The sequence below is a fragment of the Bactrocera dorsalis genome, chromosome 3, assembly GCF_023373825.1.
Source record: "Bactrocera dorsalis isolate Fly_Bdor chromosome 3, ASM2337382v1, whole genome shotgun sequence".
NCBI lineage: Eukaryota > Metazoa > Arthropoda > Insecta > Diptera > Tephritidae > Bactrocera > Bactrocera dorsalis.
In genome coordinates, this window is record NC_064305.1 from 56509921 (window position 1) to 56536147 (window position 26227).

The window sequence follows — 26227 nt, forward strand, 5'->3', positions numbered from 1 at the left end:
GTTCTAGAAAGGCTCAAGGTTTATTAAAGACTCAGATTAAATTAACGCTTTCACGGTGAAACAGAAGAAATCACATGGCAATGGTTTGTAAACATAATTTCATACTATTTCAGTTTTTGATAACACTAATACAAGTAATATTTCAAATTGCTTCTATTAGGTTGATATCACAACAGGTTAACTCGGATGTATTTATTATTCCATTTGAACTTTTAATCTATCTTTTCAGGAAATTCCAAATTTTTTGGAGAATTTTAACCATTTTTTCTATCAAAATGACATTTACAAAGATTTTTCAAAAAAATTAGCGGGTAGGTGGTTTTTAAAAAGTTTTCTTATCAAACTTTGAAGACAATTTAGCCTAATAATTCAGTTTTATAAATCGTTTACACAATTTCAACTATAAACAAACATTTTTACACTCTTATACTCTCTTTGAAATATTTTCTCTTTTTTAGCCTCAGATTTATACTATACTTTTTTAATGAAACAAACCTTATGAATGGGAAAAAAACATTTGAAATTCATTTTTTGGAACTACTAGAGTAGATGGTTTTAACTTTTAACAAAATATGTACATATGTTTCTCCCAGCTTTAACTTTTCTTGGATCGCAAAAAACAACCTTCAAATCATTAAACTTGTAAGCCCCTTAGTTTTTAGCTTAGTTGAATTTTGCGAGCGCGAATTTCTAAGAAAATTTATATTAAAATAAAACAAAGAACCATATTCTAAGTAATCAGTAAAAGCACTTACACACATATATACTTATAAACGTACACAACAGCCTGGACTAATCACAAAACTCAAGGATCTTTGTGTAAAAAAGTCTCTCTTTCAGATTAAACTTTAAAAATAAAATAGAAGATATAAAATGCACTGTGTTGATTTGAACATATTTCCAAATAAGTTGAGTTGTCACAAATAATGATGATGAGGTTATTTGGACATACGTACATATACACCTACCACAACCTATATACGGACGTACACATATGTATACTACGCCTTAAAATGTTTATCAAATTCAATATGGTTGAAGATTTCGTGCTTACAAGTTCTTTCAATGGACCGAGACGTGTAAATAAAACAGTAAGTAAATGCTTACGGTATTTCAGCTCTGTAAGATCTAATATAAAAATCAAAGAAGACAATACGGCTGGGGATCCGACAAGCCAACATTAGAGAACCTAAATTTCACCTAAATCAATCCATTTGCTTTAGCATGATTTTTTACCCAAAAAATACCCTCGCGCTATTTTTTTCTGTTTCCAAATTGGAGCACGCTTGGAAGCATGGCGATTACTTACCGCTGCGAGTATACAAAATACATCCAATTAGTTGAAAGGATAAGGCATTAGTAACGAAGAAAGTGAAAGTGAAGAATAAATCCATCATTTATTTGTAGACTGTAACCAACTATTCAATCGTCATACAATAATGAGAAATAACATTTCAATAATAATAAATTTAAAGAGGGCGGAAATATATACTTATATATATACTGTAAAAAAAACTTAGCATATTAATGTTAGTTTAATATACTATAGCATTATTTACTTATACATTCGCTTGTAACGGGTGGGCCATATAAAATTTTAAATTTAAAGATAGGGCGTAAAAGATTGAGTGTAGCGTTTGCTGTATGGCACGTAGCGCCGTCCTGCTGGAACCAAATGTTGTCCAAGTCTTCCTCTTCAATTTGCGTGAAGAAAAATTCGATTCGCGATATCGCTCACCACTGATGGTTACCGCGGTTCCTTTTTTATTTTCGAAGAAAAATGGGCCGATAATTCCACCAGACCAAAATCCGCACCATACAGTGATTCGTGCTGGATGCATTGGCTTCTCGACGATTACGTGCGGGTTTTCTGTGCCCCAAATGCGACAATTCTGCTTGTTAACGTAACAATCGAGGTGGAAATGAGCCTCGTCCGAAAAGATGATTTTTCGGTAAAATTGACCATCCTCGCCCAATCTGTAAATATTTTCCAGTTTTCTTCTAGTGAATAGCGACCCATTTCGTAAATTTTAGACTTTTTACTGAATATCTGACACTTTCCGAATAGTATTTGACGTTTCCAATGTCGAAATATAGATAATTCAAATTTAAAACGTTAGATGACCCACCCTATATTATATGTTTGTATGCTTCATTGCAATTTCGCCCGCCTCATCACAGCAATTTTTGCTATAACATAAGTGTTTTTATGAGGTCAAATTAATTATACACTTAACATTTGACTGCTCGCCACTTGCAATTTGTAACAAGAACTCTCAATATGTAGGTATATGTTCTAGCAACATGTTGCACAGAGTATAATAGTTTAGTTGACATGATGGTTGTGGGTAAATTTTTTTTTTTTATATAACGGGTGATTTTTTTGAGGTTAGGATTTTCATGCATTAGTATTTGACAGATCACGTGGGATTTCAGACATGGTGTCAAAGAGAAAGATGCTCAGTATGCTTTGACATTTCATCATGACCCCTTGCCATTATACCGTGTCTATCGGTTAATATGAAAAACTTTCCGTTAAGATTTGGTGGCAACATTTCGTTTAGCGTTTTGTAAGTCGATACAAAAAATGGTTAAAATCGTCAGTACTTTTCCTTAATCCCCATGTACCAAATAAAATAATTTTAACCCTCTAATTGGCGTATTGAGTCAAATATCTCAAAAAATCTAATCTGATTTCGTTCTATTTATCATATATATTTATTATATCCAATATAATTAATTAATTTTATGAATTTGGTTGTTTTTAGACAGCATTAACAGTGTGATTCGGAGGGATTAGCAATAAAATTAAATAAAACATGGAAATAAAGCACGAATGACTACAACAAAAAAAAAAACACATTGAAAAAAGTCCTGTGATCTTGACTTTAAAGTAGATATTTAAGATATGAAGACAGATCTTAATGAGTCTTTATGGTTTTAAGTTATTCTTGTTTAAATAAATAATATTTTTATGGCGCATTTTTCTGGCAAATGGGCGATCAGCTACCGTTCGGCCATGCCCGCCTTTAGTGGTTGCTTACTTTTTATATTATATGTATAAAGTATTTTATATAATTGTACATTATGTTTCTGTGTGATCACATAAATCTATTTTGGGTATCATTGATTCCTGACCCCTTGACATTATACCGTGTCTATCGGTTAATATGAAAAACTTTCCGTTAAGATTTGGTGGCAACATTTCGTTTAGCGTTTTGTAAGTCGATACAAAAATTGGTTAAAATCGTCAGTATTTTTCGTTAACTCTCATATAGCCAATAAAATGATTTTAATCTTCTGATTAGGTTAGTGAGTCGAATATCTCAAAAAATCTAATCTGATTATAAATTTGGTTGATTTTAGACAGCATTAACAGTGTGATTCGGAGGGATTAGCAATAAAATTAAATAAAACATGGAAATAAAGCACGAATGACTAGAACAAACCAAAAAAATAAATACCTTGAAATCCTGTAATCTTGACTTTAAAGTAGATATTTAAGATATGAAGACAGATCTTAATGAGTCTTTATGGTTTTAAATTATTCTTGTTTAAATAAATAATATTTTTATGGCGCATTGTTTCTGGCAAATGGGCGATCAGCTACCGTTCGGCCATGCCCGCCTTTAGTGGTTGCTTACTTTTTATATTATATATGTATATAGTACCTATTTTATATTATTTTTCAGCATTTAAATTTCAGTTCGCCACTCACAGGCGCTACTCAGTCGCACAGTTTGGCATATAATATAAATATACACATCTGTATGTATATGCATAAATATTCGTGATTACGTGCGTATGTTCTTCCACATAAATACTCTTATCCATAACTGTATGTATGGGCTTTCTTTCTTTATTAATTTTTAAATTAAAATAATTTGTGTCGTGGAAATGAGTCACGGTCTCAGATAAATAAAAGTGTGACAGGGAATTTTTAGTGCATGACTTTCAAGTTCGTCGACTTACAAAAAAGTATAAGATTATATTACTGAAAGTGTGTGAACAGTTATGAACGAAGCTAATAATGTATGGATTAAAACCACAATCGCACAATATCCACATCATGGATGCCGAAAAAGTTTTATTTCGTGTTGGATGGTAATATTTTGAATTATCGAACATTTTCTAAGCGCATACGTTTTTATAATTTTGTCCACGGAAAAAATTTAATAAATTAAAATTTATTGAGTTTTTTTCTTGAAGTGTTAATCTAAGCGGAAAATAGAAAACAAATCTGTAATACGTAGGTTGCTTTTTACATTTTATTTAGAGACAATCTCTATCTCACGATAGGTCACATGACGCTCTGGCAATATAAGTTTGCGCACACAATTTGGACGAGCTTCACGAAATCACTCTTGGAGTGATCTGCGACCCCGATTGAATTCACCCTGAATTTCAATTATTTATCTCACACATTGACCGATATTTTCGGTGAAAAGTCAACTATAGATACTGGGGCTGTTCGGTACCTAGGGTCTTGAATAGTTTTGGTTGGATTTGGACGATTTTTAGTCAGAAGGTGCCAAGGTAAGGAAATTATTATTGCGAGAATTTATTCCGTTATATTAATGACTTTTTGATCTGTGTACTAGAAAGTGAATAAATCAAATGGACTTAAATTTTGTTTTATGGGAAGTAGGCGTGATTGTTGTCCGATTTCCCCCATTTTAACACCGGGACATAGGAGTCGAACCAAGTGTTTACTATATGTTCCTCCAAATAATTTTGCTGGTGTAAAATTAACCTCAAGAGTTGTGAAAATCGATTGCCCCAGTTTTTTGTGGATCTGAACAAGAGTGGCATGAAATCACCTTCAAAATGAACACAAGAAACCGAACAAATCGCTTCACATTCGGCATAAATCAGATTATTTAAAGTATGCTAAATAAAACCTATAATTTAATGCAAAAATAATGCATTTCTTTTTACTATACATTATATTTTACTTGCAAAATATAGGTTAATGTATAAGTAATACTAATAGTCATATTTTAGATAAGAAATTACGAATAACAGAAAAAGTAAATTTTTTCAAATCGCATGTTTACACAATTATTTGAGTTAATTGACTTTTGGGCTTCTGGTTTTTGTTTCGCTTTTATATTTGCAATTTGTTTGAAACTATTTTCAGATTTTCCAATTGAGTTGGCAGCTTTGAGTGCTGTGTATGGCTAGTATCTGTGTTTAATTGCATTTGATCAAAACTAAAATAGTGAATACACATATGCATATGTACATATATCAAATTCAAATTATTTACAGTTAAAAATGGTAGCGCGATCTCGGAACTGTAAAATTAATTTTACGAATGTGCGCTTTATTGCGTTCTATGCCATTTCATTGCTTATCACATCCGAAAACAACTGTTATGTTTAGTATGATTATAATAATAGTACCATATTTCTAGTTTCTGATACCATCCAGGCATACGGAATATACTCGATTTTTCTCATATTTTCAGAAAGAAGGTATATATATAGTATAAGTGTGTATGCTAAACACAACCTCATCGCCGGATCTCACTTTTTACCCGTTGTCAGTACTTAGTCTAAAGGAACTGATCACGGGTTGATTACGACTTTAAAACTCTCAGAGATACCCGAAGATCTTACCGCGAAAATCGTTAGTTTGCTTGTACTGACTCAAAATTGGTATATTTTAAACACGAAATATTGTATTTTTACAGCACAAGAATTATGGATGAAAAATTTGGCGATAAGAGATGTTGTTAAAGGAAATGAACTTTCAAAGTTTCAAAATATGTAATTGTAAAAAAGGTATTTGTTTTATTTTAGTGGCTTTTGTAGACACAACAACATATTCTTCGAAATGGTTTGGACTGAGCTAAATGCTGTCCCTACACTATCAGTAACTTCGGTTGCACCGAAACTAGAATATCCTTCACAAATAAAAATGTTTTGCTTACAAGTACTTGATTCAGATTGTTGAGTTATTAGGGAAGCTATATGCTATAGTAAAACAGTTTTTTACAAGAACTTACTGCAGTGATCCAAGCAAAGAAGCACCTCCTTTGAGAAAAAAGATGTGTGCAAAATTCCAAAACGATATCTCAAAAACTGCTAGTCCCTCAGACGGTTATACAAACAGATTCAGACCTTCAATCTGTACATTTATATATGTTTAACGGGGCCTTTACAAATTGTTCATTTTCATTACGATAATTCACGTTTTGTAAATAATGTGTTTCGCTCAACTTATGATCAACGTAATCGGCCCACAGAGCCTACTATTCGCAACATCATCCATATTGAGACCCAGCATTCATTATTGGATAATATTCGAACGGATAAACCACGTCCAGCATGCTGTAAAGAAAATATAGTAGACGAAAACGCAGTATAGTCGGTTCGTCGCGTATGAAACGACTCGGCGCATTTTATGTCGAGATCTTAAATTGAAAGCGTACAAAACACATTTTGTACAAGAACTGAAGCCGCTCGACTTTACCAAACGACATCTCTTCGCTCTATAGGCTCTTGAAAAGTTCCAAGAAGATTCGACGTTTTCGAGCCAAATTTTGTTCAGCGATGAGGCCCACTTCTGACTTAATGATTATGTAAGCAAATAAAATTTCCGCATTTTAGACGAAGAGTATCTTGAAGAGATTCATCTATCATTTCATCAAGAGAAAACAGCTGTTTGGTGTGGTTAGTAGGCCGATTGAATCATCGGTCTATATTTCTTCAAAAATGATGCCGGTGAGAACGTTGTTTGTCCGCGATGGACTCCTAAACTGCTTAATTGATAATGTTCGAACTAACTTAGAAGATAGGATAGTAAAAAGCATTCTTAAATAAAAAATACAGTGAACGCTCTATTAAGCGGACAACTCAGCAAATCTGTTGTAAATGATATTTGAATTTTTAACTTCAGTTTGGTGTGAGCAAATAACCAAAGAACATTGCTGAACTCAATCGTAGCAACAAAATGCAGCATTCTTTATCGATGCTTTATTTTTAGTCATTGCGCATTTAAAGCAATTTTTATTTAAATTAAAAAGCATACAATCGACTAAATGTAATTTGCGCTATCTTTATTCGCAGCCATATGCCAGTATACGCCAGGCGAACGTGCGCCGTTTACACTCGATTGAGATTTCGGCGAAAGAACGTTTGTGCTCAATAGCCAAAGCTTGGCAGGCAACCAACCGACTATAAGGCAAAGCAATTGGGCAGCCAGTCAAGCAAACAAACATTCAGCAGACAGGCAGGCAAGCAAGCAGGTACTTAAATGGCAGAAGGCTGTGGAATACTTAGCAGCAGAACGGTGGAAGTGGGTTAAAACCAGTCGCGCAACAAATTGCTAAATGCACGCCACAAATCGAAACTGTTGCAGCCTCAATACGAAAACGTTCTGCGAATTTTTTTTCACAAACAACACACACACACTCACACACATATAGAGTTGTCGATGCGTGTTGCGTATTTGGGGGAAAATTGCTGGTTTTTTGCATTTTGAATGTTGCTTTGTTTACGTTTTGACACCAAAATCCAATTGCGTTCACAACGCGCCTTCACACGTGCGCGCGCGCGACGCCAACAAGTGAAATGCTGTCTGGCCTAAACTGGTTGCTCGCATGTATTTGGATTTTGGCCAAGCCAAGCGCGCACAGTAGCTAATGCCGCACTGCCCGAGTGCCTTTTATCAATCGCGTTAATTAATTTCTAGTCCATTTTATTTATTTATTTATTTCCACTCTTCTTTGTGCTTTATTACCACCATGCAGTTACGTTAAATATTTGTGTACACCAACAACCTCGCATGCATGAACAACTTACGTATGAAAAGGGTAACAAATGAAAATGGGAATAATGTGGCAACGCTTAGTCGCTGGCCGCCTGCCTGCCTGGACTAATTGTGTTGGCGAGTTTGCGCACATTTCCATTTCAATTTGGTGCACTTCGCAATTGATTGGCATGCGACCAGCGCTGCTCAAACGTTGGCACGCCGGCACGAGCTGCACTCGAATATCCATTAGCCTTTTGCAGATCTGCGCGTTGTAAAGTCACACAAGCGTTGGCATGGTGCGAATTTTCTCAAGCAAATTTAATTTATGCGCGCTAAAAACCGCCGTCTGCTCAGTTAGCTGTGACGAATGCTGATTTTATTGCCGGTGTGTCGTTTACATACATATCGCGGCTATAAAACTAGTATCAACATGCCCACTCTTTCGCGTTTGAATTTATGCTAATCAAGCTAATGAAGCTCGCGGAAACTGGCACAGCTCCAGTGCTGGTCAAGTGACGCCACTGCATACTCGTCTATTGGCCGGTTGACTGACCCATTTACGTTTCAACTTTTTAGCATCACAAACGGCATTTCACAGACGCGCCCAAAACCAATGAAATACGAGAATTTACGAACTAGCGGCTTCTTTTTCCGCTCCTTCCCCTAGCGCGCATTCGCTTTCAGTTAATTCAGGTTGGCTTTGATTTCTTTTAAATAACGTTTTAACAGTTATCAACTTCTGCCTTTTATATACGTGTTCGCGTACCGCTCGCGCGCTCTTTCTGCCGAGTATAAATTAATTTGGCAGCGGTAGCTTTTAAGAGCACTTATCTCTCTTTCCAACTATTAAGCTAGCTATTAGCTTACTGATCAGTTGGCTTAGTGCTTTAAGCTTATTCAAATATTCAACAGTAAGCAAAATGCAATTATCATGTGGAATGCAACAAATACTAAGAGAATCGATGGCAATAGAGTGTAACATATAATTGGGTGTTATTATAAGAGCGAAATAGCGGAAATATATTTCCTGTGCTAATTTACTTTTTTCATGAGTATTACCTTTTAATGTAATTCCATTGTCCGAAGTTTTAACAAACTTTGCAAATAATGTTGGTAGATAAAAGGCAGGTGTAAAATTCCTATATAAAACAATGTAGAATGTTTTTTAAATGGTTTTCAAGCTGCTAAGTAAATTGGGACGGTAATATTTCTTTTATAATGAGTGATCCAAGTAGAGATACTTTTTCAATAGCCTTTTTTTACAGATCACGCGTGAGTCGTATTAAGCTGTCATGTTATTTTGCTCCAGAATTACTATAACAACATGTAAATCGTTCAACTTTATTACGAAAATTTACCTTCTGTAGAGAATGTGTTTTTCGCGCTTCGCTCAATTTATGCTTATCACTCATCTTGAGTTAATACATATATATTGGATAATATTCGACCTAATAGAGTGCACAGTGAAGAAACTATGGCAGCCGTAGCTGAGTGTGCACACGAAGACCGTGAAAAGTCGATTCTGCGCCGTTCGCAGCAATTCGGACTAACGTAAAGAACGCCTTGGCGCCGCATTTTACGTCGAGATCTTAAATTGAAAGCGTACAAAATACAGCTTGTACAAGAACTGAAGCCGCTCCACCTTCCTAAGCGACATCGCGATGATCTTGGTGGCCAACTTACGGGTCCATTTCTTGAGATGAATTGTTGTCCGAAGTTTTCCCTCAAAATGGCCATAGAATCGCGAGCTGTGTGGCATGTAGCGCCATCTTGTTGAAACCACATGTCAACCAAGTTCAGTTCTTCCATTTTTTGGCAACAAAAAGTTTGTTAGCATCGAACGATAGCGATCGCCATTCACCGTAACGTTGCGTCCAACAGCATCTTTGAAAAAATACGGTCCAATGATTCCACCAGCGTACAAACCACACCAAACAGTGCATTTTTCGGGATGCATGGGCAGTTCTTGAACGGCCTGGTTGCTCTTCACCCCAAATGCGGCAATTTTGCTTATTTACGTAGCCATTCAACCAGAAATGAGCCTCATCGCTGAACAAATTTGTCGCGAAACACATTTCGAACCGAACACTGATTTTGGTAATAAAATTCAATGATTTGCAAGCGTTGCTCGTTAACTTATATTCATGATGAAATGTCAAGCATCTGAGAATCTTTCTCTTTAACATGGAACAACTTTTGCAAATTATTTATGCAAATTCATTACTCTGTTACCACTGTAGAGCAGAGTATCGAAGAAAACTCGAATGAGTTCATTCGCAATCGCTAGTAGCAATTCGAGTTGTACCTATCTTAATGGAATACTATGCAGAGTATCTCGCTTTTCGGACTTATAAAATCTTGCTCATACAGGAATTGAAGCCGAGTGACTTAAGCACATCGCACTTTCAGTGAATATGTCTAAAAGGAGATGGCTACTTATCCCGATTTTCATAAGATTAATTTGTTCAGCGATGAAGCTTACTTTTGGTGAAATGAAGCCGACCATAATATTGCAGTAAATGGAGAACGCTGTAGAGCTATGATTAATAACTTTTTGGCTATTGAAATAGATAATGTTGAAGCGAGAAGGCGCTACATTCCATACAGGGAGGAAAAATTCATGCATTCATACCAACATATTGACATTCTCGTTTCTATTCATATACCTTTTCAACATTTCATTTCGCACCCTTCCTTAACAAGCTGAACTCTACAGTTTCACACACTACAGCTAAATTATGTCGTAAAAAAAGAATGACTAAGTTTTTTGTCACGCAGAGTATTTATTGGAGATGTACTTTCTTTATGGAAGATTTTGCGAAGGGATCTTTCCTTTCGGGCTTAAGAAATCTCACTCATACAAGAAGTGAAGCCGTGTGACCATTAAGTACGTCGCACTTTCCATTAATGAGTCTAAAAGGAGATGGCCTCCGATTCTGATTTTCATGAGATTATCTTGTTACACGATGAAGCTCACTTTTGGTGGAATGAAGCTGACCATAATATTGCAGTAAATGGGGAACGCAATGGAGTCATGATTTGATTAAAGACAATTGACATTTTATTTTCTCACTAAAGAGATGCCATCGCTTTCACTGAATTTCTTATAATTTAATTATTAATTAGAAAGTTAATTAATTATTGAATTGTTTGATAAATTTTGAACAATTATTTTGCGGTGAAATAAATTTATTGAAGAATAAATTAACGTCAAAAAAGTATCAATTGTGTTTGCAAAAAAGTCCAAGGAAAAATATGTGAGTTCATGTGTAAACAATTATAAACTTATTGATAAAGGCACAAAACTTATCGGGTTAACGTATACGCTTAGTAGTGACTGGTATGTATTTGTATATGTAATTAAAATTATGCATATCATTTGAAAAACGTAAACAACGGCAGAGTAGGAATTGTGCTCCAAAGCTGGCTTCACCAAATATTTTAAAGAGAGCAAGAGAATAATATCGTCTGTTTGCACTTTCACGACACATACATACATATGTGCTAATATGAGAATACACTTACATACACATGCATCGCATTCTACTGATATTTATTATTTTCCCCTTCATTAAAATTTTGCTTTGCAAATTGGTTAATTTTTTTGCTCACAATATTGTTATCGGCTACGAGTACAAAATTCGGTTCATATGGATCCCTATGTAACAGCTGAACAATTGCGACGATTTATCCAAGGTGTGTCTATTGAATGCTTGATTTCACACATACATACATACATATGTAAGCTATAATTAATGGGTTATAAATACAACAACTGGAATATGCAAACATGCATTCGTGCATGACATGTGTAAATGGAAATAAATATGAGACATACGAAGAAAGCTTTTCTCGAAATTGGTTATAAAAAGTGGGGGTCAACAAGTAGTCCAAAGTTCTTCGAAAATAATCGAGCCTCGAACCTGATTTGGAAATATTGAACAAAAACTTCCGAACCGAAGCTACAATAGCTTTCAGAATAAAAATATGAAAAAAGTTTAGATGCTATAGTGGTCTGATACAGGCGGTTCCGACAAATAAGCAACCTTTTGGGGAGAAAAAAACGTGTAAAAAATTTCATATCGATAAGTCCAAAACTGAGAGACACCGCTTACGCGATTATAGCCGAGTTAAGGGGGTATTAGAAGCCCGAATTTTAGGTATTTTTTTTGACGCGATAAAAAAAAATCAAAAATTATTTTGGTAATTAATTTTTTTAGATGCTTTTTATTGATATTCTAAGAATACAAAACGTAAATAATATAAGAAAACAACTAAATTTAAAAAAACTGCAGGTCGGCGAAGTAGAGACTGATGAAACAATGGCTTGTCCTGGTGTGCAGGATATAAATGCTTTCCGTGACATAAAATGAAAATTTATGCGAAATCCGTAAAGAGTAAAAGTATAGTTATCGCACTACAAAACGTTTTTGAAATTTTTTTTTTTACAAAATGGTTGAGATTTAAAAAAAAGTTTTGTGTTTTCCGTTTTTTTTTTGTGGTTAGGAATTTTTTAAAAATTAAAAAAAAAAATTCTTTCGAAAGCTCTTCGTAGTGCGATACTATAATGTATAAGAAAGCTCTGTGTAAAATGAACTTGAGATGTCATGCACACCGTTTCTAGAAAAGTAGTTATGAAAAAAACGAGTTTAAAGTTTGAGAAAGGCTGCGAAATGGTATTGTCGGCGCGTCACAAAATGAGCTGCAACTCAGAAAATAATTTGAATTTTGAAAAATTCTCTTAGGGACATTTTTTGAAGGGTTATACTATAAAAATATGCAAAAAAAAATCGATTTTTCGAATTTCTAAACCAGAATATCCCCTTAACAACAGCGCGCCAGTCGTTTCTCCTTTTCACAACGTGGCGCCAATTGGAAATTCTAAGCGAAGTCAGGTCCTTCTTCACCTGGTCTTCTCAACGGAGTGGAGGTCTGAGAGACTAGTCTCCGTATATACAGACGGGCATGGCTTGCAAGACTCAAAGAGAATACTTTAAGGTGTAAAACTCAAGCATATACTATATAATGATATACTATATCACTTAGACACTGAAACGAAAATCATTATACATATCTAGTATACGGGATTTGGCGTAGTATCGACCCGATTTAATCTGTTTTAGCCAATACCACATACTATTAACATGCCATAAAATGTTCACTGGGTTTATTAAGCTTCCTCACATTCCATCACCAACCTGTATGAAGTAATGTCAACCGGATGTTCGTTATTTGGGGACTAGGCCAAATGTAGCTCGACTTAACCGATATTCCAGGTAAATGGTCAAATAAAGGCACTAGTATACTCTTAAGACCTTATTAGTCCCGTCATGCTGATTACTTTTTGATTATGTGGGACTGTGGTGTATTTTTTATCAGAAAAATTGATATGTTTTTGTTAACTAACTCTCTTTAACCATATTCCGTTCAAAGTAAACCAAGTTCGAATCATATATGCGAAATCTACTAAGGAGGATGCAAGACGTATTAGAAACGATTTTCAATCATAAAAGTATTATTATCATAGGCTTTCCCTAGTATAGAACTATAAACTTCCTTTACCGCAAAACTGAATTCAATAAAAAACATAGTCTTGGAATCTTTACAAACTCCATGCTTTTTTGCATTACTTTTAGCTCATATAGAGAGCTTCATATTCAAATGGTCGGGTAGTTGCTATAGTGCCGAGGAAAAGCAAATAAGTCTCATTTTTCACATATGATCATACCGAAATAAATAAGAAAAGTGAATCAACATCTTTAGTTCCATGACTATATTTTAATATTAACTTATTAATTTCATTGAAATGATGTTTTTTAAAGAGATAGACGAGGACCTGTATTACCTTTACTTATTTGCTTTTAGATGCCAACCTTCTAACCCTTAGTTTTTGTTTAAAAATAATCGAATATTTTACCCAACAAACACTTGGTGTGGTCGAATGATTTGATTGATTTGTGGGAATTTAATTGAATAAAATCTCTTAAAAAGTTGGCAACCCTATTCGAAAAGATTTCCAATTCAAAATCGTCTTAAGTTTAATACACACATTGTATGAGTTCATTTAACTTTTAAGTAGTATTGATTTCAAAAGCCAGATACTTCTCAATATGGTATATTTCAATTTCGTAAAACGCCTTTAGTTTGAAATTCATATTGCTATCTTATCAATTTATTACACATACATTTGAAATAGGGTACAACATTCTCAATTTTTTCTTTGAATTATTATACGTATATTATTACATAGAACAATTCAAAAGAAAGCATTGATACCGGTTTAGCCTTCACTTTAAATATATTAAGAGTACGTAATTTTTTTATTTACTTCTTTTTCACAATAGTTTTAACTTGTTTGTTTATTTTTTAAAGTCAATGTGGTTTTTGTTTACTTTATGTGATCGTATTTCATTTAAAGGTGTACTAGATTCCATATCTACTCATTTGTACACATGAACCTCACTCTTCTTCGACATGGTGTTGACTAAATTACGTTCTTAAGTTAGTATATGTAAGGTGAGTTCGTACTTTCCGATATTTAGCAACACCTTTTTATACCAAACTTACCTTGGTTTTGACCTTTGGCCATATCCATTACTTGTAAGTGTATGATGTTACTTAGGTAATCACCAATATGTTCCATTAACTCTGAAGTATACATTTTTGATTTTGTAAAAAACTTTATCATTTATATATGTGTATGTAAATGCTCTTGTAGTTAAAATATTTACTCTATTTAACACAGACACTAGCGCATTTACTACGTCTTTAAGAATATACTAATTTTATATAATTTTGAACACTTTTATCAATTTTGTATACGTTTTCAAATTATTTCGAATCGTATTTTTGCTTTTTGGAAAATCAAATCATTATGCCGCTATTGCAAATACTGATTTCTCACTTATTTTACATTTTTACACGCTTTTCACTGGCGAATATTCCACGTCGACCTCGCAAAACATTAAATTAAATATTTTATGTACGCGTCGTTGCGTTGTTTTTGTATTGTCGAGCGTTTCGCTGCAGTCCGCTGCACGTCTCCAGTAACTGTACGCGAATGACTCAATATTGTCGTACTCCATTAGCGCTTGAGTAAGGCAGCTTTATCTAGCCAACACAAGTACACCGATATCAGGTGGAATTAACAGACGGAACGTGCCACAGTGTTTTGAGTTTAATCAAAATAAAATCTATGATTATATTTCAAGTTTCGTTTTTAGTTATATTCACAATTCGCATAGGTTCTTTTAATTTTTGCATGGCATAAAAAGTCTAGAATTTGCAACAACGAATCATTGGTTTAAGTCTGAGGAAGCAAGCTTATCTGAAATTTATAAAGGATCTCATATGCAGAAAAAAAGTTTTGACAAAAATAAATATCAGATTTTCTGACTGAGTTCGATTCGAAGAAAACGATTATGACTTCATCTACACGGACGGATCCTATGATCCAAAAAGGTTCTTTACATCTCTCTAATTTCCGCACACAGAACTCGTCCAGTGCATTTTAAGAAGCGCTGGTGACTAAATGCTACATAAGAGAAAAAAGTAAGTAATTAATATTACATTTTGCGACACTGTCTCGCGATCTACCTACTGTTCTCATTAGCCAAATACTCAAGTGCTAAGGTGTTATCAGTAGTTGAGTGCGCGCAACGAAATGTTTACAGCCAATTCTATGGCATATGTGTGAGTAAATAGGCCCGCATTAAGAACGTTGTTGAAGTTAGGAATTCTCAATTCGTTGTATGTGAATGTAAATTAAAATGTAAATATTCAATATAGTCTTGCGCCAAATAGTAGGTACACTTTAAGCGTTGATGTAATTTCAACTCCAATTCGTGCTATGAAACATATAGTATGGATGTAATTAGAATTGTATGGCTTTGCTAAAAAATTTACATTCCTCTCATTTCTAATTCATAACACTCTCACATTGTTTTCAAATTATTTAAATCAATACTCTCTCAAACCATTAAACTTAAAATCTGAAGGTTTTAAGTTAGAACTGTACGTCTCTATCAAAATCATCAATGAAAATATAGTCCCACATTTTTTACGCTCGTTCTTGTGGGGTTATATACAGTTAGAATTTTCAAAAAATTGTATTTTATTCTTTAATGTACATACATATAATAAAGAATACACACAGAAAATTTCATATCGTTCCTGTATAATATGTAATATGTTCGAAGTTATACACAAATTTGAAAAGGCGTTTCAGAGTGCTTGGAAGTACAAGGAAAAACTTTAAACGCGTTTTTCTCAAAATGGTGTTTTCAAAGTCGGTGACCCACATTACTTGAAAACGGGTAAACCGATTAGGCTCAAATTTTAATACGAGCTTCATAAATACATATATGCTTTAGTTTTTTCGTTTTTCTTTCTTCTAACTGTATATAACCTCTTAAGATAACTCATTTTAAGAGTAAGTCCTATACCGGGTTTCCCAATAGGGATGATATGATTTCTAATTTCAAAAATTTCGAGCGTACATTTTCTTTACATATTATTCAAATACCAATAAGGCAAAGAACCGTTCGAAGTAATGAAAATATTGCTGCTGTTCAGGCAAGTGTTGCTAAAGACCGCTTTGTCTATTCCAAGACGTTCTCAATGATTGGAACTGTCTCAAACCAGAACCTGGCGAATCTTGAGAAAGGATTTGAGCTTGCATCAGTATATTGTTTTCATTCAAGAACTGAAGCCATTGGACCAACGTCGCAAATTTGGTGATGTTGCCTTAAAATAACTTGAAGACGATAACGATTTTTTTAGGAAAATCATCTTCTCCGTGAGGCTCACTTTCATCTGTGTGGTGCGGTAAATAAGCAAAATTGTCGATTTTGCTGCGAAGAAAATCAACAACTTATTCATGAACATTCATTACGTTCACCAAAATTGACAGTTTGGTGTGGTCTGGTAGAATCATTGGTTTGTACTTCTTTCTAAATGAAGCTTGTGACAGGGTTACTGTCAATGGAGTTCAGTTTAGATAACCAATTCTTTATGGCCGCAATTGGATGAAGTTGATCCAAGTGGGCTACATGCCACACAACACGTGCAACAATCGAATTCTTGCGCGAAATTCGATTATGTCAAGAAATTGTTACTTTAAATGGCCTCTCCATTGGCATTAGACTACTTCTTGTAAAGTTATTTGAAGTCATTGGTTTCTAACAGTAAACCAGACTCTCTTCAAGCTTTATTAGTCAATAATGAACGTGTTATTAATATATTCATACATACGACTGGAGGTAGTGAAAAAAGTACTCAAAAATTGGTTTCATTGAATTCGTTCCTGCGAAAGAAGTTGTGTAGGTCATTTGAACATAAATTCAAAACTTAATTCTATCGATTATACTATAGTACTTCACATTAAATAAAAAACTTTTGAATTTCTTTAACAAATTAGATTTATTTTTAAAAAATCACATTACTCTTATTGGAAAACCTTGTATGAGTGGAAATAACTCCAGAAGTAAACATATAAGCATATACCCTGAAATGCAAATCAGCGGGTAAAAAACTAGAAATTTACAGTGGTGGTAACACGTGGAACATGAGTGAAACATATTAATATTTCTTATGCCGGGTTTATATACTCACTCACGTACGTATACATGTGATCATACAACAAAAAATACCCCGAAAATGTGCGTTGGTGTTAGTGCATAGAGAAAAAATGTGTAGTCAATTTCGAATTTTTTGATGATACGTTATTTTGCATTTCAGGTGACGATATATTTCGTTTCTCTCTTCAAAACTTATTGTCGTTTCTGAATTTTTGCTTATCGGACAAATTGAGCTGTTGTACACCCATATACATATACATACATACATATATGTAATTTGTCATGTACTTGTAGAAACGATCATAAGCGCTTTATTAATGTACTGAGAGTACAAAGCATGTATCTATATGGTAATATGTCAACATTTTAATAGCTGGTAAATATCATTGAATATCTTTATCTTTAGCTTTGTTTTACGCTTGTTTATTTACGTTTACAACCGCAGTGTCGCCTGTGAGTGTAGAGGGATTTAGGCGTTGTGTCTATTTTCCTGGAAAATTGATAATGAATATTTATAACTGATAAGTTAATTATTTTGAAACTGACCAATAGCATTCTAGAGAGAAAAGTTTAAGTCCACTTAGTAGAATTTTGCTGACGAACGAATTGAATATGGGCAACAAATTGGAAAATCTTTTGGAATTTGTATTTTGAACAGCTTTTTTTAATTTTTATATTATGTGGACTATATAATAGAAAAAGAAATAACGTCGGCTGCACCGAAGCTATAATACCCTTCATACGTGAATTTCTTATTGAATACTTTGATCGGTCAAGTTGTATAGCAGTTATATATATATTATAGTACCACTCCGGTCTGAACAATATGTTCAGAGGTGTATTGTATATGTAAATATATTTGTATATACTACTGTGGGCAAAAAATAGTAAGACTTTTTAATTTAAATCTAGTCGTCGAAATATTTTCTTTCTAGATTGGTATGACTGATAGTTAGTGTTTAGTATACGCTTGTCTTTCTGAAGCACATAAAGTGCATTTGACGATTTTTACGATGAGTGAAATTATTTAACAAAGAAGATCCATTAAATTTGGATGCGAAATCAAATGTATGGTGCCGAAACGTTCAGAATGTTGAAAAACCGTCGGTGATAATTTTTTGTCGCAAGAAAGTGCTTTTGATTGGTACAAATTATTCAAACAGTGTCGAGAAGGCGTTGACGTCGAACCACGTCCACGAAGGCCATCAAAATTGTCAATAAAATAAAAGAATTGGTGCTTGAGAATCGACGATTGACAATCTGAGATCTTACTGGCATCGTTGGAAAATCCCAAAAATCAGCGAAAACCATTTTGAACCAATTGGGCCTAAGTGAAAACATCATTGGTTCCAAAATTACTAAATTTTTTCGAATACAACGTCGCGTTGACTTCTCTGTGAAACAATGCTTTCGACCTACAAAATGTGATAAAACGTATTATTACTAGCGATAAGTCTATGGATCTATGCCGGTAAGTCGAAAAAATCACGACAAAGCAGCTCAAAAATCAAGGTTATGTTGACAGTTTACTTCGATTATCGAAGTGTGGTGCACTCCGCATTCCTTCCGACTGGACAAACTGTAAACAAAGAATAACTATTATATTATGCGTCGTTTGCGCGCAACTTTTCGTAAAAAAGGTTCGAAATTATGGGCCCACAAGTTTTGACCACCACGATAATACGATCGTGACATACTGCATTGATTTTTCGTGAGTTTTCGCCAAATTTTCAACCAATATCGTGCCGCAACCACCGTATTCGCCTAATTTAGCTCCGTGTGACTTCTGGCTATTCAGCAAACTCAAACACCCGCTTCAGGGAAACCGTCTTGAGTCAATTGAAATCATTAAAAGTGAACTGCTACACGCATTGAAGACTCTTCCGGAAATTAACTTTTATAACTGTTTCGAGAATTGGAAAATCCTCCAAGGGGGATTACTTTGAGGGGGAGGACATAGATTTTGAAGAATAAATTAAGAATTTTAAAATTATGAACAAAGTCTTACTATTTTTTGCCCATAGTTCCCCAAAAATCAACATCGAAACTAATTAAAGAAACATCAACATAAACAACTTTCCAAGCAAATCTTTAAACTACAAATTTATCGTGACAGAAAAATTAACGCCAAAGTAACAAAAGCAAAATTAAAACATAAATCCATCAACATCAACATGAGTTGTGCGAGCCATAACCACACTTATGCTGGGACACGTGTCACGCAACAGTAAACTAATCGAAACAAATTTTTGACAACACCCACGCGATGCAGCGACAGCAGCCCATAAAGTATGCTCGACAAGAATTCCGGGAATTCGCTCGGCACTGCCACCTGAAATGGAAACAAGCTTTTAATACATTTCCTAATCGCCTAATTGGCTACTAGACGGCTTGTCACTTTTATTTCTATTTTTTTTTTGCTATTTAAAAACAAAAATAAATTTACCAATTACTTTACGGGCGACAGATATTATTGGTGCGGGTTTCAGCAGCTTTTGAGAATGCTGTGTGTAAAAGAAACTGCGCGCGGGACAGGGAGCGCAGCACAGGGCGAGCGCAATAAACAAGTGGTCTCATAAATAAACGCGGCACTAAGCGACAGCACGTTGCATCGTCAAAGAGGCAGTGAACTGTCGTCAGCTGCAACCGATGCTGACGGCGCTGCGTGCTCTGGCTGCTTTCGGAAGTCGTGGCCAGTCGTGCATACGCATGCAGCCTCCGTCCAGCAATAGTGTTGGCGCGACTGGTTCTATTACACTGACCCACATTTCGTTGCATTATTGATGACGGCAGCCCGCTGCACTGGGGGAAACTTGCATTCGAAAACCATATACACTCCTATGAGCTCAAGCTTATAGGAATAGATGTGTGCATACAAAAACGGGTATGTAGGCAAAAATATGTGGCATAATTGGGAAGGGTGCTGCAACGTAGAGTTTATGTCTGACTTTTATCAATATTTATTTAAAACAACAGCTGAGGAAAGAGCTCTTTTGCAGCTTTTCTAAATATAGTGAGCCATATTTCATTTATCCGTTATGATTACTTACAAATTTTAATTACTTAATTAATTTATGCCAAGGTTTTCATTTCAAATGAATGGATAAAAGATGGAAATATTTCATATTATATGTAGCAGATTTATAGAGAAATTTCGATTGTAAGTAAATTCCACAATGTTTCACCAAAAGTTTTTATCTAAGTTGTACTATTCATCGCTTATGGAATAAACTATATACTTATACTCAGTTCTAGTAATTAATTTAATCTTGTTATATTTTGATGACAATATGTATAAGTTAAAAAATCATAGGAACCCACAGTTATCATTACATTATTTTGAAGGTTATGCAAACATCCAAAAGTTACCAAAACATGGATGCTGACACCTGAAACGGACAGAAATCCATATTAATATTATAAATGCGAAAGTAACTCTGTTTTTCTGTTACTCTTTCACGCCTAAACGGCTGAACGGATTTTGATGAAATTTGGTATGGTGATAGATGATAACCTAGAAATGGTCATAGGCTATAAATAATCACGCCATCGTTCTTAGGGGGTAGGCAGTAGGCAGATAACTAAATTGGGGTAGTGATTTTTAGTCGCTTTTGTTGGGACTTTTGCACTTTGACGTCTAAACGGCTGAACGTTTTTTGATGAAATTTAGTAAGGTAATAGATGGTTACCTAAAAACGGATATAAGTTCAAAATGATCACGTCATCGTACTTAGGGGGTATATATATATAAAAGAAAGTTGTTGTTAGTTACATCATTTATAACTCAAGAACGGCTGAACCGATTTGGCTGAAAATTGTTGGAGAGGTAGCTTAGAACCAGGGTGGGACATAGCATACCTTTTATCTCTTTATGTCAAAGTTTAATAGAACTCAAAAATACAAAATTTACATTTCAAATCATAAGCATTTGTTCAAAATTCATGTTTGTAGGAATCATTTGAATATATGCGTACAATTTTAAACAGATTCATCTAAAAAATAATACAATTGCTAAGTATTTGGAATAGAAGAAATGAACTGCAACCAAATACGCAGTGAAATAGATTATAACTGGCTCAGTAATCAGTCGTTGAGTATGTATTATACCACGTGTATCCCAAAAGACTGACTTTTCGTTTTTCCACGCCTGAGAACCGGTTCATCATGTGCAGTCCACTAGAATGACTGTCGATTGGACTCCAGTGGGAAATGATGGAGCTATGTTTCTATCACCGACGAAAAATTTCGGCTTTACTCCGATTAGAGAGCACTTAAACGCTTAAATTATGAACTTGCGAGGCACCTACTTTGCTCATTTCGCCTGTTTCCAGTTTAGCAAATGTCTTTTCAGCGGTGGATTTCCCTGAGCCTAAATTCAACAGTATTTTCCCCAAAAAAGCAATGCTTTATTGACACACGAAATGCCTTATGAACCATTGTTTTGTAAACTAACACAAGTTGCTTCACAAAAATGCTATATCTCATTAACTAATAGTTATAATCCAACTAATAGAAATCATATAGATGGTAGTAGTAATTTTATCTATGTATGTATCAGCCACAGTGAGGCGTGGACGGGTCCTCTAGTATACTATAAGTTAACGATTAACCTTGATTCTGGCCTATGGTAGAGTACTTCTTATACTAAGAGTAATAATAATATGATAAAGAGTTTCATTTTTAACCGTTACATATCACAACTCTTCCAATATATCAAGACATTTACTTTGGCTAGTAACAAAACATCCAGAAAATGAGAAAAAATCAAATCTTAGTACCGGTACCACGCCCACTTTTTAAAAGTTTTTTCCGCAAATGCCCCTTCCTTCGGAGATATCTTGTGCCAAATTACAGTTTTGAGCTATATTTAGTGCTTGGTTATAGCACTTTATAGGGTTTCGGTTAGTGGCGTTGTGGCAGCGTAGCAGTGGTCTGATTACGCCCACTTACGAGCTCGATCTTTTTTTGCCAAGCAACGCGCATACCAAGTTTCATAAATATGTATATCTCAGTTTTTACTAAAGTTACAAATTACCCAGAAGGACGAACAGACAGACAGACAGCCACCCGGATTTCAACTTGTCTCCTAATCGTGATCATTCATATATACATATATATAACCCTATATCTATCTCGATTAGTTTTAAGTGATACATACAACCGTTAGATGAGCTAAACTATTATACTCTGTTATTACTCAACATGTTACAAGAGTATAAAAATATAGGTACAACGCAACTAGAGCAAAACGTAGTGGCGTCCAACCCTTACCAAAACGTGTGTTGTGATGTCAATGAGAAGGTCAACAAAGTCAAATCGCCAGAATTCACTTAACTCCACTACTCATTTAAATAACTCATTTGAAATATTTGCTGAAATGAAAATGAAAAACAAATAACGCCCAAAAGCGGGCATCAAAGCAGAGGAATGTCAATGGCCAACGGTTAAATGGGCGCCAGAACACAAATAAAAATATGTCTAAAAAGTAAGCTGACTACCGACCCAGATTTGACACTTCATACATTTTTTACATTTTATTTTAGCGCAAACAAAACAAAGCCAAATAATACATACTGAGATTATGGTGAGCTCTGCGACTTAAACCAAAGCATTTGCCCATAAATGGCAGTGAGAAGTAGTGGGAAATGCCAATAATAAATTCAAGCCCGTGCATAAACAAACACACACCATTTCAGAATGAAAACAAACGGTTGAAAATGTAAGTGGCAAAAACAAAGCAATACAATCAGTGCGGAAAAGTAATTATTAAAAGGAGACAGAGAAATTGTCAAAAATATTGTTTAACCGAGCGGAAAGAAGTGCCATCTATTTTAAGAAGCTTGCAAAGCTATATTTCTTTTTCCTTTTCGTTTTTAGGAGAAAGCTTTAATGTTCTTCGTATGTTAATGAGAACTTCGAATGTATGTGCATTGACTTCCGAAGCACATTTCGGTAGGGAAATGATAGTTACTGTTCAAATATGTATGAGAATCCCGTCCAAAATAATTCACAGTTTCTGCAAAATGCCAACTAAACTTAATTCTATGCATGTGACAATCTCTTAATTTTCTGACATTTGTGTCAATCGGGCAATCAACGGTCAAACCGGTTTTGGTAAAGAGCTTTTCTAAACAAAGATATTCTTGCTAGTGAAAACCATATAACGGGAAGTGTCTGGAGTAAAACGAGTGAATGTATTATGAGCCAATTATCGTAAGTTTCTGAAGAATTTTGTAGTTTGAGCAAAAGAAATGCCGTTGATAAGACCTTGACATCGCTTAGTGTTTTTATATCCCCACAAACTTACAAGACCGTGAATGTATTGAGAACAATTATTTAGAACAATTTTCATCGTAGATTTACAAAAAACAGGGTAGCATTCATAAACATATTTTAGAAGAAGTGTGCCCATCTCAGAGGTTGAAAACAGGAAACGTCTCCAGAAGGAACTCACATACTTACAGAAATCGATTGATCGGATATACCAAGATGAACCTATTCCTGTGAGTGTTCTATTTTTCTAGACCCTGTGGAAACAGGTAAAAAAAGAGACTAGTAAATAGCAAATTATTGGTGAGACAAGAGGAAGCGAATGCTGACAAACGTAACTTCTGGCGATGTGTAAAATTAAGTGGATGAAGTGTTTCGAAAGTTGGGTCAAACAAATAGAAAGAAAGCTCGACTATTATAGAACATTTTGTGGAGAACCTTAAATATCTACTTTTAGCCACCGATGGTAAGTTTGCACTGTCATGCCATTAATATCAATAGCAACTGACGCATATTTCGAGGCAACTAGTTGAAAAATGACAAATTACTGTGGATATAAATAAATAAGAAAAAAATTTTGGACAATTTGTACGGCTTTTCTATAACTATTACAAAGTGATGAATGACATTTTAATAAAGCAGTAACATTTTAATGACCCTCACATATACCTGTATGATCTACGAGTATACTATATACAATATATACTACTGTGCCCAAAAAATAAGGAGACATTTCAATTTAAACTGCGCGCGTCGAAGGATTTGGAGAATTACTTTTTTTTTAGGTTAGTAGTACTGTCAGTCACATTTATGTCAAATTTCATGTCAAAATATTCATTAGTGTTTTAGATACGTGTCGTTTTGTGAGCTGCTAAAAGTGAGTTTTTTCGTTTTTTGCGATGTCGAAATTTGTTGAGCAAAGAATTTGCATTAAATTTTGTTTACGGAATCAATTTTCTGCTGCGGATACGTTGAGAATGGTGCAGAAAGCCTTTGGTGATGAGGCTATGTCTAAAAAACCTGTTTAGAAATGGTATAGTGAGTTCCAAGCCGGCCGTGAACGTGTCGAAGACGAAGAGCGTCCAGGGCGACCATCAACCTCAACCGACGAAGCTCACGTTCAACAAATCAAAGATTTGGTGTTGAAAAACCGTCGATTAACAATTAGAGACCTTGCTGATGAAGTTTGTATATCGGAAGGCTCAGCCAATACCATTTTGAAGGATGGTTTGGGCCTCAAGCGCGTCAAATCTCGACTGGTACCGAAAACATTGAATTTTTTGGAAAAAAGGCGTCGCGTTGAAGTGTGTGAAACGATGCTTTCCGACTACCAGGGTGTCATGAAATGCATTATAACTGGCGATGAGACTTGGATCTATGCTTACGACCCCGAAACAACCGATCAATCGAGCGAATATCGTGCCAAAAGAGAGCCGAGACCAAAAAAATCGCGCCAAAGTCGCTCAAAAATCATGGTCATGGTGTTGTGCATTATGAATTCCTTCCAACCGGTCAAACAGTCAACAAGGAATATTATTTGAACGTTATGCGTCGTTTGCGTAACGCTATCCGCCTAAAAAGGCCGGAATTGTGGAAAGACAATTCTTGGTTTTTACACCACGATAATGCACCATCCCATACTGCCCTCATTTCGCCAAAAACTCAACCCATATCGTTCCACAACCACCGTATTCACCAGATCTGGCGCCTTGCGACTTCTGACTGTTCACCAAGCTCAAAAGACCGTTTCGGGGACACCGTGTTTATACGATAGAGGAGATTCAAGCCGCAGCGAACACGGAACTGAAGACCATCCCGGAAAGTGACTACAACCAGTGTTTCGAAGATTGGAAAATCCGTTGGCATATGTAAGTGCATTGCATCGGGAGTGATTACTTTGAAGGGGATGATATTGATTTGGAAGAATAAATAAAGAATTTTCAAAATAAATACAATGTCACCTTACTTTATATTAATGAAAGAGCGCACATTCGAGCGCAGAATGGAGATCAATGAGCGCACTTCCTGTGTGAAGGGACATGACATCAATACAACAAGTGCTCTGTATTTCCCAATTCGATGGTAGACGTGATATAATTGCTTCTTACATATATAGTATATTATATTAAAGCATGAATATACAGTTATTATGCATATTGTATGTATATACAAGGGAGCATACGGATGTTCTACATAAAATTTATATATGTATTAATATACATTTGATGTATTATTTAATATCGTAGTTTTACTTTGATCGCTTATGGAAGCTAACGTGTGGATTTTAGACAAATACAAACAGAGCAATGATGGTCGGTAACTCAATTCTTGTTTTTAGAAAGCAAATCGCGCAGAGAAATCAAAGATCGCTTGGTAGTTCTACACGGTCACACTTCTCCTTCGGTGTTGACTGAAAAAGATTGGCTTAATGAGCTTCAACGCAAGTGGGTTTTTGATGAGCAGGTGCTCCGAAGAAGAACGTAACAAAAGTCTACGATATAGCAGAATATAATATAATGACAGAACCACCACAGAAGGCGCACGAGATAGTTTAGAAGGCAGGAAATTCAGGCAACCCTGAGTGTTATATCTTCTATTAAATGATGAACATGAGAAAGTAT

The 26227-nt window shown here is 35.0% G+C and overlaps 1 protein-coding gene across 4 annotated transcripts in view; it reads right to left on the reverse strand.

The window, feature by feature from the left end:
- LOC105223053 (F-actin-uncapping protein LRRC16A) overlaps positions 1 to 26227 on the reverse strand; it is a 103533-nt gene that overhangs the window by 67650 nt on the left and 9656 nt on the right. For 2 of the 4 annotated variants that reach the window (XM_011200654.4, XM_049450788.1), the window contains exon 1: positions 14326 to 14825. The exons of 1 other annotated variant lie outside the window; for it this stretch is intronic. In XM_011200654.4, coding sequence (XP_011198956.2) covers positions 14326 to 14446 — 121 coding nt within the window. In that variant the 5' untranslated portion in view covers positions 14447 to 14825. Of the gene's footprint in view, positions 1 to 14325; positions 14827 to 26227 lie in introns of those variants that run through there. One more of the 4 variants, XM_049450790.1, reaches the window with a different exon arrangement.